Raw genomic sequence first — 14,239 nt, 5'->3', positions numbered from 1 at the left:
ACAAAATGTGCTTCTTATGAATAAATAAAAAGAGTATTTACTAAAATTTAATTTATTCGAATTTCATTTTATAAAGAATAACTTTAGCATTTTAAAAGTTGTTTATAAAAGGCTCTAATGGCGAATTGTGACAACTCTGATTTCTCTGAGGATCATTCAACCAAAAAAGTATGTTTCAAAGGTTTGAAAAGTGATAGAGATTCTGATATGGCTGTGGATTTAGAACCGGAGTAGTCTACACTTTCATGGAAAGACAGACTTTTGGGGTGTGTGGAAGGTGGCTATTTGAATGAAGATAAATATGAGATCGAATTTACAGATGGAGATATTATAAGATCTCTGGTCAATGAAATTCCCACGATTAGATTTTCTACCAGGGCCAATAAGTTATTGATAAAAAATATGGCTACTACGTTGGTTCTAAAACTTTTGGGGCGCTCCATTGGATATAACGCATTGCAAAAAAAAAGTTAGTACTCTATGGCGACCTTCATCTCCATTCCAATTAATGGACATAGAAAATGGATATTTTCTAGCAAAATTTCAAAATAGAGAAGACTATGAAAAAGAGCTCTCTCAAGGGCCGTGGTTCATCTACATGCAGTACATTACGGTGCAAACTTGGACTATGGATTTTAATTTGATACAGACCTATTTGACTGTTGTTAAGGCATGGATCAGACTTCCAGGGCTTTCGGGATTTCTATATAAAAGAAGGATCCTTGAAGAGATTGGAGGGATGATTGGTAAAGTAGCTAAACTTGACTTCAACACAGATAGCAGAATGAGAGGGAAATTTGTGCAGATGGCGATCTATGTTAATCTTGATAAACTGTTGGTCTTTCAAGTTATTATTAATGGCACAATCCAGCGAGTAGAGTTTGAATTCTTTCCGGTGGTGTGTTTTACATGTGGGCGTTATGGGCATATGAAAGAGGTTTGTCTGAGGCATGGTTTAGAGGTTTCCCCACCAGAGACGAAGGATATGGCGAAGGAAACGGTGGTTTCAACAATGACTAAAATACAACATGCAGAGGAGACGACTGCCTATAGTCCTTGGATGATTGTAGAGAGGAGACCACGGCGTAATTTTAGAGATAATAAATTTTAAAGGGTTAAAAAATCAGTAATTGTAATGGGGGTTCCAGATTCGGTGCCTTTAATTCTAGAGATTTAATTAAAGGGGATTTAGGGATTGAAAATAAACTGGTGTTGAGTGGCCAGGAAAAATTAGAAGGAAATTTTATGGTGGCTGATTCGAGGGATTCAAATGGGACGGCTAAAGATAAGGTAGGCCCATCTAAAATTGGTTAGAAACAAATTTTGGTTGTAGGGCTTGTTGCGCATGTCGAGCTTGAGACCAATGAAGAAAATTTGGGCAGCGCTAGCCCAGGCCTTGAGAGGAAAAAGTTGCTGGATAATGTGTCTAGTAAATGGCCCAGCAGCAACTATAAATTGAATTTGTTAGTAGCAGCCTGGCTAAATCAGACGCAGCCCAAGAAAGTCAACTGTAGGTCGTCACTTCTAATGATCTACTCCATTCAAAATTTGGTACTGCTGCCAATTTATTCAGGGAGGCTATTTCAACAAGTGCCAGTCCTAATTCAATGACATTTTCTAACCCAATTTTTGCAGGACTAGTGGGTATGGAGGTTTCTTTGCAAAATGGAGTGCTTGACCCAGGGAGACACTCGGTAATTTCCTTTAAGGTAAATAAGGATTCTTTGGATGAAAAGCCCGTAAATAAAAATAATTCGGTTGAGACAATGAAGGGTATCCATGTTGGTAAAGGTCATGGGACCAGAGGTAAAGTTTATTCAAATAAGAATGGTAAGGTACTTAACAGAACTCTTCAGGGTCGTGGGAAAAGGTTCAAGGCTTCTGGAAATTTATGAGTTCCACTTTCGGATACCATGAATTCTATGGTTGAACTTATTAATTCACAAATTTAATGGTGTTGGTGACTCAGGAGTTCTGATAGGGAATGGGAAAAGGGCACAAAACCCATCTCCCTCTATTTAGTAAGGTTTGGTTTTTTTCTCCTGTTTCTTTTTTTTACTATTATTTTGATATGAATTTGTTTATTTATTTTGTGGAATTGTCAAGATTGCGTTGATATAAATTCCCGCTTATTTTTCATGAGTATAATTTGGAGTATAAACTGGATATTATTAACTTATTGGAGACTAGAGTTAGTAGTACAGAAGCTGATAACATAATTGCCAAATTGGGATCCATTTTTCTCACCAACTGGAAGCAATTGGATTTTTCATGGGGAATTTGGGTAGGTTGGAAGGACTTAGTGTTGAGGTTGTTCATAGCCATCCACAAGTTCTTCTGGTTCGGGTCCTTGGTCAGTCTCTTTGCCAACCTATCCTCATTGTTTTTGTTTATGGCAGTCTTGACAGAAAAAAAAGGGAAATTGCTCTAGGAAGGGTTAAATGCTACTATGCCTCTAAGGGTGCTCATTGGCTCGCTATTGGGGACTTCAATGCAATCATGTTTGGCAGTGAAAAGAGAGGGGGACGGGTTAGAGGGAAAAGTTGCTCTCTATTTGGTAGTTTTAAGGACTCTACCACTTTACATGATTTGGGCTTTAAAGGCATGTCCTTCACTTGGTGTAGAGGGGGGACTTTTGAGAGGTTAGATAGAACTATTAGGAATGATGCTTGGCTGAATATATTCCCTAATAGTTAGGTTACTCATCTTTCAAGGCTTAAGTTTGACCATAGACCACTTTTCTTATCTTTGAGATCGGATCTTTGAACTCCCAAGGAGAGACCTTTTAGACTTTTAGTTGGTTGGTTGGAGCACCTGAGGTTTCCAAACTTTGTTAAAGATTAATGGGATTTTAATGGAAATTTAGCAAATTCTCTCTCTTATCTTTCGAGTGATCTCAAGAAGTGGAATACATCTGTTTATAGACATTTTGGACCTCGTAAAAGGTATCTGGTGAATAAGCTGTCTGGCATTCAAAGGAAGATGGAGTTAACTAATTCTAGTATGCTCATCCAGTCTGAGATGGAGACTTGTGAAGAATTGGAAAGTGTTCTTCATCATGAGGAGCTCCTTTGGAAAAAGAAGTCTAAATGTGAGTGGCTGAATTTGGGGGACTGGAACACCAAGTTTTTCCATTGTAGGACTTTACAAAGAAGAAAACAGAACCATATTACTACTTTGAAAGGAGAAAATGATGAATGGATTTATGATACTAAAGCCCTTCAACTAGAAGCCATCAAGTTTTTCCAAAAGTTATACGGCGAGTAGCCTGAACCATGAGAAATCTGCCTCCAAGTTCCTTTCCTAACCTTAAAGATTGTGATATTCACTTCTGGGAAAGGAGGTGACAAATGATGAAATAAAAGCAGCACTTTTCGATATGGCTCCTTTGAAGGCTTTGGGGAGTGATGGTTTTTAGGCAATGTTCTTCCAGAATCAATGGGACTTAACTGGACTAGGAATTTGTGAGTGGGTTAAATTGATCTTTTCTAGTAAAGGTATTGAGTCGAAATTAACTAATACTGTATTAGTCCTCATACCTAAAGTTCCTGGTCCTAAGAATTTCTCTCAATTCCACCCTATTAGCCTCTATTCAGTGATGTACAAATTGGTGATAAAGATTATTGTTAATTGATTTAAAATGGTGTTTCTCAATAATATTGGTCAGGAACAAGCAAGTTTTATTACAGAACGTAATATTACTGATAATATCCTTATTGCTCAACAGGTCATTCGTTCATTGAGAAGCAAGCATAAGAATATAAATTGGATGGCTGTCAAAATTGATCTGGAAAAAGCTTATGACGGAGTTCATTAGGAGTTTATTGAGGTTTCTCTTCGAGCTACAGGTATTTATAAAATTCTTATTAATGTTATAATGTTTGCTATCATGAATTCTACTATGTAGGTACTTTGGAATGGGAGCCCAACATTGAAGTTTAGACCAATGAGGGGCATTCATCAAGGGTGCCCATTATCGCCGTATTTGTTTTTATTGTGCATGGAATGGCTTGGACATAGCATTTTTCATGCCAGTGATGGTGATCATTGTAGGCCTATCATTTGTCAAGATTTGGCCCGTTTCTATCACACATTTTCTTTGCAAATGATCTTATCATTTTTGGACATGCAGATCTTCAACAAAGTATGGTCCTTAGAAGTATCTTAGAAAGATTCTGTGAGTATTCTGGTCACTGGATTAATGCTAAGAAAACTTATATTTATTTCTCTAAAGGAGTAGATGATACCACTGGTTTGCACTTGAGCAGTGTTCTTGGCTTTCATAGGGTGCATGATCTTAGTATGTATCTAGGAGTGCCCCTCCTTCATGAAAAGATTTCAAATAGTACATTGCATTTTGTTGTAGATAAGATCCGTAATAAATTAAACAGATGGGATGCTAGGAAATTATCTATAGCTGGCAAAGCCACTTTAGCGCAGACAGTTCCACTGTCTATTCCTAATTACTTCATGTAGTTCATGATGATTCCAAAAGGACTATGTGATGAGATCGAGTGGATCATCAGATAATTTATTTGGGGCTCTTTTGATAGCCGTCAAAAGATGACGTTAGTCAGCTGGGATTCTGTTTGTCAACCCCATTCTTGTGGAGGACTTGGTTTTAGACACTTAAGAGACTAGAATATTTTGTTTATGATGAAGTTGGATATAATTTAGTCTCCAAAATAGATGCTCCTTGGGTTCGTGTTCTTAGATCTAAGTATGGTATGAAAGAGGCTTTACCAGACAATATATTAAGGGGAAGATGCTCTTTTATTTGGAGAGCCATTTCCAAGACTTGTCCCTTACTTCATGAGAACCTGTTGTGATTAGTCGGTAATGGGGACACTATTAGATGTTGGAAGGACCTGTGGATCCCGGATATGGGCCCTTTGATCCATAGAATGCCAACCCAAGCTAATATCAATTTGGACTGTTTGCGTAATGAGATGATTAATAAGGAAGGTTATTGGAATTTAGACCTATTTCATTTTTGGCTTTCGAAGGAAATTATTAGACGTATTGTGGGTATCCCTCCACCACATTCGTTTGCAAGTCTTGACAGGATCATTCGGGCTCGAACTTCAACAGGAATATTTTCTCTCAAATGTGTTTATTGGCAAATACGAGGAAGGTCATGGAGACCGAGGGATAGACAGTGGAATATATTGTGGAAATTTGAAGGACCCCATAGAGTCAGATTCTTTATATGGCTTGTTTTAAATCAACATCTATTTACTAACGTGGAACAGGTTAAGCGGGGCATAGAGTCTAATAGCTCTTGTGGTTTATGTGGACACCACTCTGAAGATATTTTGCATGTTATCAGAGACTGTCTTGCAGCTAAAAAAATTTGGCGGCAGGTGTCGAAACTATTTTTTAAAAAAAACAGGGATCGACTTTTGAAAATAAAATAGGAGTCGTCACCGATATTTTATTGAGGTGTGATCGGATCACCTTTAAAAAAATAAATTTTAGGTCTGCGAGATTTGAGAAAATGGGTCCTGGAGTCTGTTACGCACGAGGAAGGATTAGCACCCTCGTAACGCCCAAAATTGGTACCGAATCAATTGTTTAATGTCTTAGTGTCAAAACTTTGAAAAGATTTTAAAACGATCATTTTATCTAGAATAAAATGAATTGGATAATAAGGCTCACTTACTTCAAGGAAATAAATTGTCATACTCAGTAAGTTAGAGTGCAACATTTCAAATCCTCAAAATTAAGTTTGACCTTTTTTAAATTTTAAAAATTCATGCTTTTTGAGAAGGATATCTAACTATTTGGGTCAAATGAAAAAATCAAAACCCAGTAAGTTAGGGCTCGATTTCACAAAATTCCTAAATATCGAATATTGCCTTTATTTTGATTTGTTTAAAAAATCCTCGTCTCGAGAAAACAACATGTCATACCCAATGCGTTAGGACACAACATGTCGAATTCCCGATAATGGGCTTTTTATTTATGTTCAAATGGTTTCATTGCAAAATAGATACTTGGCTATCTAAATTCGTCGTAAAGAATTGAAGCTCAGTAAGTTAGGGCGCAATCCTCTCGAGAATCGTGAAAACCGAGCACTTTAAAAATTTATGAAAATAAAATGATTTGAATGCTTCAATGAAACATCATTTTAAAACAAATGTAATATGATTGAATGTTGAAGTTCGATGTACAAGATAGTTGAATGAGCAATAGATAAATGCAAATAAGAATAGCAACAATATTTTAATCACATTATACAAATAATAATTTCAAAACTCGAAATCTAAATAAACCTATCATCTATTTTGAAAAGTACACTAAGACAAAAACAAGATAATTAATATATTCTATATATAAGAATTTACAATAAATTATATACATGACTTCCAAATAGACTTAAGGAGAAAAAATAACAACATTGAATAATAGCATTTAAAAAAAAAGAAAAAATATTATACAAACATTTAGCATATAGATATACAAAAATGAACCTTAAGATATAACCTAAAACAAAACATTAAAATATATACAAATTATATCAAATTCTTATAGAAATATATATTAGTAAATAATGAATCAAATAATAACATGTTAAGTTTGAAAATAAAAGTATGTAATGGATTAAAAATAATAATGCATGATAAATTTAAAACAAGTTAATGATGATTTAAAAAAAAAACAACAACAGCATACTACATCTTAAAACTATATTAATAATAGGTTTAAAACTAATTTCAAACTAAATATTAAAATAGGCCGTAAATAAATATATTAAAATAAGTACTAGTGCGATTTAAAATTATTCTATTAAAGACCAAACTGAAATTAAGACATAATCTAAAATATAAAGAAGAAATAAGAGTAATAATAATTATTATTATAATAATAACAGTAGAAAAATAACCGAAGGACTGATTTTGAAATCAAAATTGAAATTTGAGAGCCAATTCGAAATGAATACAAAGATGCGAACCCTATTGAACACGCGCATAATAGTGAGGGGTCAAAAGGGAAATCAATCCCTGCTCTCCCAAAATGCCGCGTTCCAATAGGGATCGAATTGCAATCAGCAGAAAATTGTATGACCAAAATTAAAGTAACAAAAAAACTAGATTGAACTACGATGCAAAAGCAGAAGGACTTGATGCGCAAATATCCCTCCCCCACCAAAACGCTCGGATCTAGCCACATTTGGGTCGGGTCATCGGGTTAATGGCCGCTAAACGGCGTCATTTTGACGCTAGGAGCCCTAGCTCAAAACGGCGCCGTGTTATACTCTTATTTTAACAAAATTTTCTAAAAAAAACATTAGCAGCTTAGTTTTTATTAAAAAAATTGCTTCTTGTTTTCTCTGCTAAGGTTCCACCCTATTCTTTTTACGCCGCCCCTCTGCCTTGATTCCACCGTGAATGGTGGTCGGAGCCTCACCCTATAGGACTTTTTGGCTCCTTTTCGCGTGGACTCGAAGGAGTCGCAAGGTAAAACCCCTTCTCCTCTCTTTATTTTTAACTCGATTAATAGAACAGAAAATGAAAAATCTAGGGAAAAACGGAAGAAAAAAAAAGATCGAGTCACCTTTCGAAAAACTCTCTGTTCTTCTCTTATTTTTTTTTTGTATATTGATATTGTGTGTAAAAAAAATTACAAAGGTTTAGCCTTCTGTTTTATAGGCTGGAAGAAAGAAAAAAATAAAACAACCTCCAAAAACGAAATACAATTTTTCCCCTTTTTGCTGCGTTTTTGGCTCTATTTGCAGGTACGGCGTACGGCGAGGGACGTAGTGTGTACGGAGGCATGGACGTGGCACGTACGGAGGTGTGCGTGGCTGGGGAGAGCAGTGCTGGAGGTCACTGTTGCGGCGCTCGTGCCATTTCCGAAACCCTAGGGGTTTCCTATTCGTTTTGGTTTTGGGCTATGGGCATTCGGTTGCATTTTGGACCTGGTGATCCGGGTTTAGCCAATTGGGTCCAAGTTAGGATCCATTTAGGTTAGTTGACGGGTTTGGGGATCTGTTTACGTCGGGTTTAGGGTCTATTTCGGGTCTGAGTTTAAATTTTGGGTGTTTTGAAATTGGGCCTCTGTAACTTGGGTTTAGTGGCTATTTGGGCATGTTGTAAATTGGACATGTTTATTGGACTTTTAATTTTGTTTTTGTATTGGTTTTATTTATTTTTGTTTATTATTTGTTTTTTTGAAATTTTGTGGGCTGGGCAAATTGGGCCTATTACAGCAGGTTCTTCCGGATTAAGCTAGTGGGTGTTTCTTTGTAGGTGACATTATTCAATGGGTTAAGTCTAATTTGCATAGTTCTGCCAATTCCGTCATTGGTAAGGTGGCTTGGTCGAGCTTATTTGGTTTACTAGCATGGAGAATATGGAAAAAATCAAAATCTTTTTTTTTATTTTTTAGGGGGTTTCTTGGACTGCAAGTGAGATAGTTAGAGTTTCATACACTTAGGCAAAACAATTCGTTTCTTTTTACAGGAAGGAATTGCCTAAGCAACAGTCATTAGGGCCAGCAGACCAAATGCCAGAGAATTCGATTAGCCTTTGTACTGATGGTGCGGTTCAAGTAGAATTTGGAAAGGCTGTAGCGAGAGGAGTCTTGAGGAATGGAAACATGGAATGGATTATGCGGTATTCTTGAAACTAGGAGTATGTTTTGTCTTAGATGCTAAACTATGGGGTATTCTTGATGGTTTGAAACTTATCCAAGATAGACGATATGTCGGAGTTATGATTCAAACGAATAGTTTGGAGACAGTCAAGGCCATTTAGGAATTTTCTCTGACGAATTCAAGCTCTGCCCTTATTAGACGTATTCATTATATGTTGGTGAATATAGGATTATGGGAGTTGCAACATATTCCTAGGGACTACAATAAAATTGTTGATTGCATCGCTAAAATGACCTTTGATACGAACCATAGTCTGAAGGTGTTTATAGAGATTCCAAGGGAGGTGCTAGCTATCTTTACTGTTGTTCAAGCAAGAGATAATTTTGCTCAAAATTTTTTTGTGTAATTAGTTTAATTGCCAACTTGTTTTTCTTTTTACCAAAAAAAAAAGTATTTATTGAACCAAAAATTTTCCAATAAATTGTAACTTTTTTAAGGAATTAGTAAAAAATGGAATCTCTAAAGCCAATTTTGGATCGGTAATAGTCTGAAAGACTTGTCTTTAAAAACCCCATTTATTATTTTATTTTAATATAATTAAAAATATTTGTAAATAAATAAATTTTGATATTTAAGTAACTAAACTAAAATTTGAAATATAGTCTACCCTAATATAAATTTATACGAATATGAATGATAAAAGTGATAAATAAACAAAGTGTTTGATTTTTCTTCATTGATCAAATTAAATAAACATGAATTCATAAACATCTTCGTTTAATAAATTGATTATTATATAATTATTGTTTTTTATTTTATTCTATTTATTAGCAATATAGTTATTAATATCTATGTTTAATTATCTTATATTTAAAAAGAAATTGTTTATTTATGATTCGTTATGAGTTTTAATTGTTTCTAAACTGTTTAATAGTTAAACATGTTCATTTAATGTTCACAAACATATTTGTTTAATTTAATGAATAAATATGAATATGTATTTAAAATAAATGAATGTGAATACAAAATTTGAAATTCTTAACAAACATCGACATATTTAAAATATTAACAAGGCCCATTCATTCAAACTCAATTCATTAATGTATCATTGTTAAATATTTTATTTTTAAATATTTTTACTATGGGATAAATATTAAATTTATACATTAACTTTGGTCTAATGTATAATTTGATACATGAATTTTTTTGTGCAATTATACGCATGGAACTTTGATTTTGATTTAAGTCTACACATTTAAATAAAAAAATACGTACATTTATTTTTTTATTGGATTAATATAATTTTTTTGTGTATGCAATATATCAACGTAAAATAATGTTAATTCAATAATGTTTTTGTGATTTGATAAAATTAAATCAAATCAAAATTTTATATATAGAATTACACAAAATCAAAGTTTATGTACAATTTTGATATTTATCTCTTTTATTATTTATAAAATTGATCTAATCTATAAGTAAAATGTTTAATTTCTTCAAAACATTTTCATTAAAGGGATATATTAATAAATTTTATTCAATTAACGAGTAAGGAGTTTAATTCAATTAAAGATTTTTTTTTTGATAAAAAATAAATATCTAATTGATTTTAACTTTTTAAAAATAAATATTTTTTGTTCGTTTTACGTTTTATTAATTTTATTTTAAAAATAAATTATATTTGTTAATTTGTCATCCAAAAATAATATATGGTACAAATCAATTATAATCCCTAATCATGTGGAGATTATCTCCCATTATCAGTAGAGATTTATTTTAAGACAATGCACTAAAATTAAAAAAAAAAAGCCAAATTTTGAATGAGTCAACCAAAATGAGGAGAACAAAAGATAAGAGTTTTAAAGTGTTACTATAAAAAATAAAATAAAAGTTGAAAACAACAACATGAAACAATAGATGGGAAGCAAAATTGTGTATACAACAATTTTAGGCACAGTCACAAATAAGGAAACTCAATTTTTCTTGTGATGATCCTCAAACTTTGAAGAGCTAAACTCTAAAAAGTTTGGAAAAAAAATGAAACACTAAATGAAATGCCCTAAGAAAAATACATTATCTTTGTCAAAAATATCTATTCTTTACCTTTTTTACCAAGTTTAGGATTGCCTTCCTGCATCATGGCTACAAATTCGTTGTAATCAATCCGACCATCCTGGAAAAAAAAACCCGAACATAAAATGAGTCAAACATGGAAACCTGTTCACTAGGAATGCGATTACTTTTGCAGTTTGAATCGTTCGAAAACACACAAGTTGACATATGCATGTGGGAGAAGTATTAGAGAGATGTTTACGTTGTCTTGATCGACTTCTCGCATTATTTCGTCGAGGTGGATGTCTTGAATACCAAACTCTTGACAAGCTTTTTGAAGCTCATCCAGAGTGATGTAGCCGCTGCTGTCTCTGTCGAAATACGAGAAGGCTGCCAACAGATTGTCTTCCCTCTCAATCTTGTTTAGATGCAATGTTGCAGTTACGAACTCTTCGTAATCAATTGTACCACTGTTATTAATATCTGCCTGTGATTCCCAAAAAACAAAATCATTTCAAATTGGTAAGATAATGGTCTCAATTTACTTCAAGCTGTTAGCATCTATGTTTGGACTCGAGTGTGACATGGATTATTTATGAAAAAAGTCAGAGTAACCTACGGCCTGCATTAGAGCACGAAATTCGGATTCAGCAAGATTAGCACCAAATCTTTTCAATCCTTCTTTAAGTTCATCATAGGTGATTTGGCCACTATTATCAGCGTCTATCATCTTGAACATTTCTTTCAACCCGGCAATTTCTTCTTCAGAAAGCCTTTGGGCGATGACCTAAAAAACACAATAAAATAATGGAGATTCGAACCAAATAAGTATCATTTAGAAGTGGGATTTCTGCACTGAAAAGAGTTTCCATTTCAGTATCTTTTCTGGAGGCCGTTGTCAATGAGAGAAACTTACTCTCAAGGCCATTTTCTTGAGCTTATCCATTGCAGAAAATTGTTTCATGCGGCTTAAGACAACGGAATCAAGTGGCTTGTCTGGTGCTACCCCATCAACCTGAACCCAAGGGTGGCCTGCAAGTTACCAAAAACCTCAAAATCCCATAGTGAAAACATAAAAAGATCATCAAGCTTAATCCATTAGTCTCGAGAATTCGGATGGTTTTGATTAGTGACATGAAATTATGGCCTGCTAATAGCCACACATGACAAGATCAGAAAGGAAGACAAACTGAGATTTTAAGTTTAACAAATCCTTACGTAGTACTTCGTGAGCCTTTATCCGCCTCTTCGTATCTCTGTCGAGCATTTTCGTCACTAAATCTTTAGCACTTTCAGAGATATTAGGCCAGGGATCAGATGAGAAGTCAAGCTCTCCATTCAAAACCTCATTAAATATTTCTTGTTCAGTTTCTATATCCAAAACAAAAAACCCCGAAATAGAACAAATATTCAAAATAAAATTGCTCAAAAAAAGTGAAGAGTTCAAATGGTAATAAGAATATTACATCTGATGAATACTTACCACCCCAAAATGGAGGCACCCCACTTAAGAGAATGTAAGTGATCACCCCAGCACTCCACACATCCGCTTCTGGACCATAATGCTTTCGTAAAACCTCAGGTGCGACATAATACGGGCTTCCAACAACATCGTTTAAGATATCCCCTAAAAAGTTTAAGACCTTTAAGAAACACAACATAGTGGGGAAGTCTAAAGACTAAACTCTTAATTCCTATAAATGAAACAGACCATCTAGTGGGATAAAATTTCATACTAAAATAAAAGAGAGTGGTTTTGAAAATACCAGGCTTGAAGAATATGGATAATCCGAAATCAATGGCTTTAAGAGGTGAATCCTCCTCATTATTCACAAAGAGAAAATTTTCAGGCTTAAGATCCCTATGCATTACTCCCATGGAATGGCAAGCTTCTACAACAGCAACAATAATCCTTGCTATCTCAGCCGCCTTTCTTTCACTATAATGCCCTCTCTTTACTATCCGGTCGAAAAGTTCACCCCCTGCACACAACTCCATCACAACATGAACAGCCATGTTATCCTCATAAGACCCTTTGATGGATATAACATTAGGGTGCCCTGCCAAGTGATGCATTATCTGAATTTCTCTCTTCACGTCATCCACATCCTCAGTCGTCGTGAGCTTCCTTTTCGCGATCGACTTGCAAGCGTACTCTTTCCCGGTACCTTTCTCGATGCAAAGGAAAGTGGTCCCGAACTGTCCTTGACCTAACTTCCTCCCCAAGTTATAGTATTCCTTCAAATGACCTGTCTTGGTTTGCAAGACAGAGCCAACCTGCAACCCTGCACATGATTGCCTCTTCACATTATGAGCTTTTCGGGTTTTATTCCCGGTTTTGGACCCTTCCTTGTTAAATCCTGCAAGTTGGGAGGGCTTGGAGTTAAGTCTTTGAGGGTGAGATTTTGATTGTTGTCTTTGGGTCATTTCAGCGGCTTTTTCAGTGGATTTTGATTCTTGTTCCTTCCCTGTTTTGTCTTCTTCCCTAACAATCTTCATTTCTTCCGGAGGTTGTTTCCGAACCGATCCGGATTCCTCCGGTTCTTTACTTTCAGACTGACCCGGATCTTTAGCTTCACCTTCATTACCATCTTGTTTGTTATCTTCATTTTCATCTTCCTCCGTTGCGGCTGATTTGGCACAGCTATTCCCCATTTGACCTCTTAATTTCTCACACTTTCTTCTTCCTTAACCATCCAATAATATCTAAATTCACCCATTAACTATAACCCCATTTCTTATCTCCCTAAAGGCTCTACTTTTTTTTGAAACAAAAATAACACCCAAAAGAATAATGGAGCTTTAGCCAATCTAAACCACCCTTATATCTTCACACCAATGATTCAATGATGAATGTAATAAATCAAAGACGAGAATTATCTCTCCCTATATCTTCACACAAACAAATCGAAAAACACCAATGATTCAATGATGAATGTAATGAATCAAAGACAAGAATTATCCCTCTAATCTAAATCAATTTCATTAAAAAAAAAATGGGATCCTTTTGAGGGCTTCCTAATATACTAAAAAAACTCCCTACAATAACCAATGATCATTAATAAAAAGAAGAAATGCCCAATAACCCAATGTAAATAAGCAATCAGAATCGACAAATCCTGTGCCGGAACAAGTATTTGAAAATCATAAACAATGGAGAAATATGAATTTGACAAATAATTAAAAACCAAATGAAAAATAAGCAAGATGAATGGATTTGGGTGTTTTTAATAGTAGAAGGATTATATATGAAAAATAATGTACTTGTTCAATAATTTGTATAATCAAAGAAAAGGAAACTGTTGATTTTTCAGCTAATTTTTTTTATTTTCTTTCCCCATTCAAAAGAGAAAGAAAATGGAAGGAAAGAGGAAGAAAAGACAGGTTTTTCTGTTAGAATTGTTTCAAACTTTTACGGGTTTAAATGGGTTTGATAAGGTATAACTCACGACCAGCCTGGTTTCAGTGGTTATAGCTTGATCATTGACCAACATTGTATTGACGGCTCAGATTAATATGATATTAATGTCTTAGTTGATTTTTTTGTCTATAACAGGTAGGGAATAGGGTTGTGTTGTCCACGCATTG

The 14,239-nt window shown here is 34.6% G+C and overlaps 1 protein-coding gene and 1 long non-coding RNA gene across 2 annotated transcripts; one reads left to right on the top strand and one right to left on the bottom strand.

Moving 5' to 3' along the window:
• Nucleotides 1-144: 144 nt before the first annotated feature.
• Nucleotides 145-4,365, top strand: LOC107921357 (uncharacterized). Its single transcript, XR_005909071.1, has 2 exons — nucleotides 145-2,026; nucleotides 3,728-4,365. It is a non-coding gene; the product is annotated as an uncharacterized lncRNA (long non-coding RNA).
• Nucleotides 4,366-10,514: 6,149 nt separating this feature from the next.
• On the bottom strand, nucleotides 10,515-13,994 carry LOC107921635 (calcium-dependent protein kinase 26). Its single transcript, XM_016851465.2, has 7 exons — nucleotides 12,418-13,994; nucleotides 12,135-12,278; nucleotides 11,870-12,022; nucleotides 11,568-11,683; nucleotides 11,271-11,438; nucleotides 10,914-11,138; nucleotides 10,515-10,772 (listed from the first exon to the last, which is right to left on the bottom strand). The coding sequence occupies exons 1-7, from the start codon at nucleotides 13,304-13,306 to the stop codon at nucleotides 10,692-10,694; spliced, it is 1,776 nt and encodes a 591-aa protein (XP_016706954.2). The 5' UTR covers nucleotides 13,307-13,994; the 3' UTR covers nucleotides 10,515-10,691.
• Nucleotides 13,995-14,239: the final 245 nt, after the last annotated feature.

The sequence above is a fragment of the Gossypium hirsutum genome, chromosome D01, assembly GCF_007990345.1.
Source record: "Gossypium hirsutum isolate 1008001.06 chromosome D01, Gossypium_hirsutum_v2.1, whole genome shotgun sequence".
NCBI lineage: Eukaryota > Viridiplantae > Streptophyta > Magnoliopsida > Malvales > Malvaceae > Gossypium > Gossypium hirsutum.
The sequence above is the reverse complement of the archived record's forward strand: the minus strand, read 5'-3'. Positions and strand labels throughout refer to the sequence as shown.

What these genes read in the sequence shown, in the direction of transcription:
- LOC107921635 (XM_016851465.2), bottom strand. Translation starts at nt 13,306, where the DNA reads ATGGGGAATAGCTGTGCCAAATCAGCCGCAACGGAGGAAGATGAAAAT. An exon ending in ATCCATATTCTTCAAGCCTG is followed by an intron (nt 12,279 to 12,417) that starts GTATTTTCAAAA and finishes TAAACTTTTTAG; the next exon opens with GGGATATCTTAAACGATGTT. An exon ending in GAGAAGTCGATCAAGACAAC is followed by an intron (nt 10,773 to 10,913) that starts GTAAACATCTCT and finishes TTTTTTTTCCAG; the next exon opens with GATGGTCGGATTGATTACAA.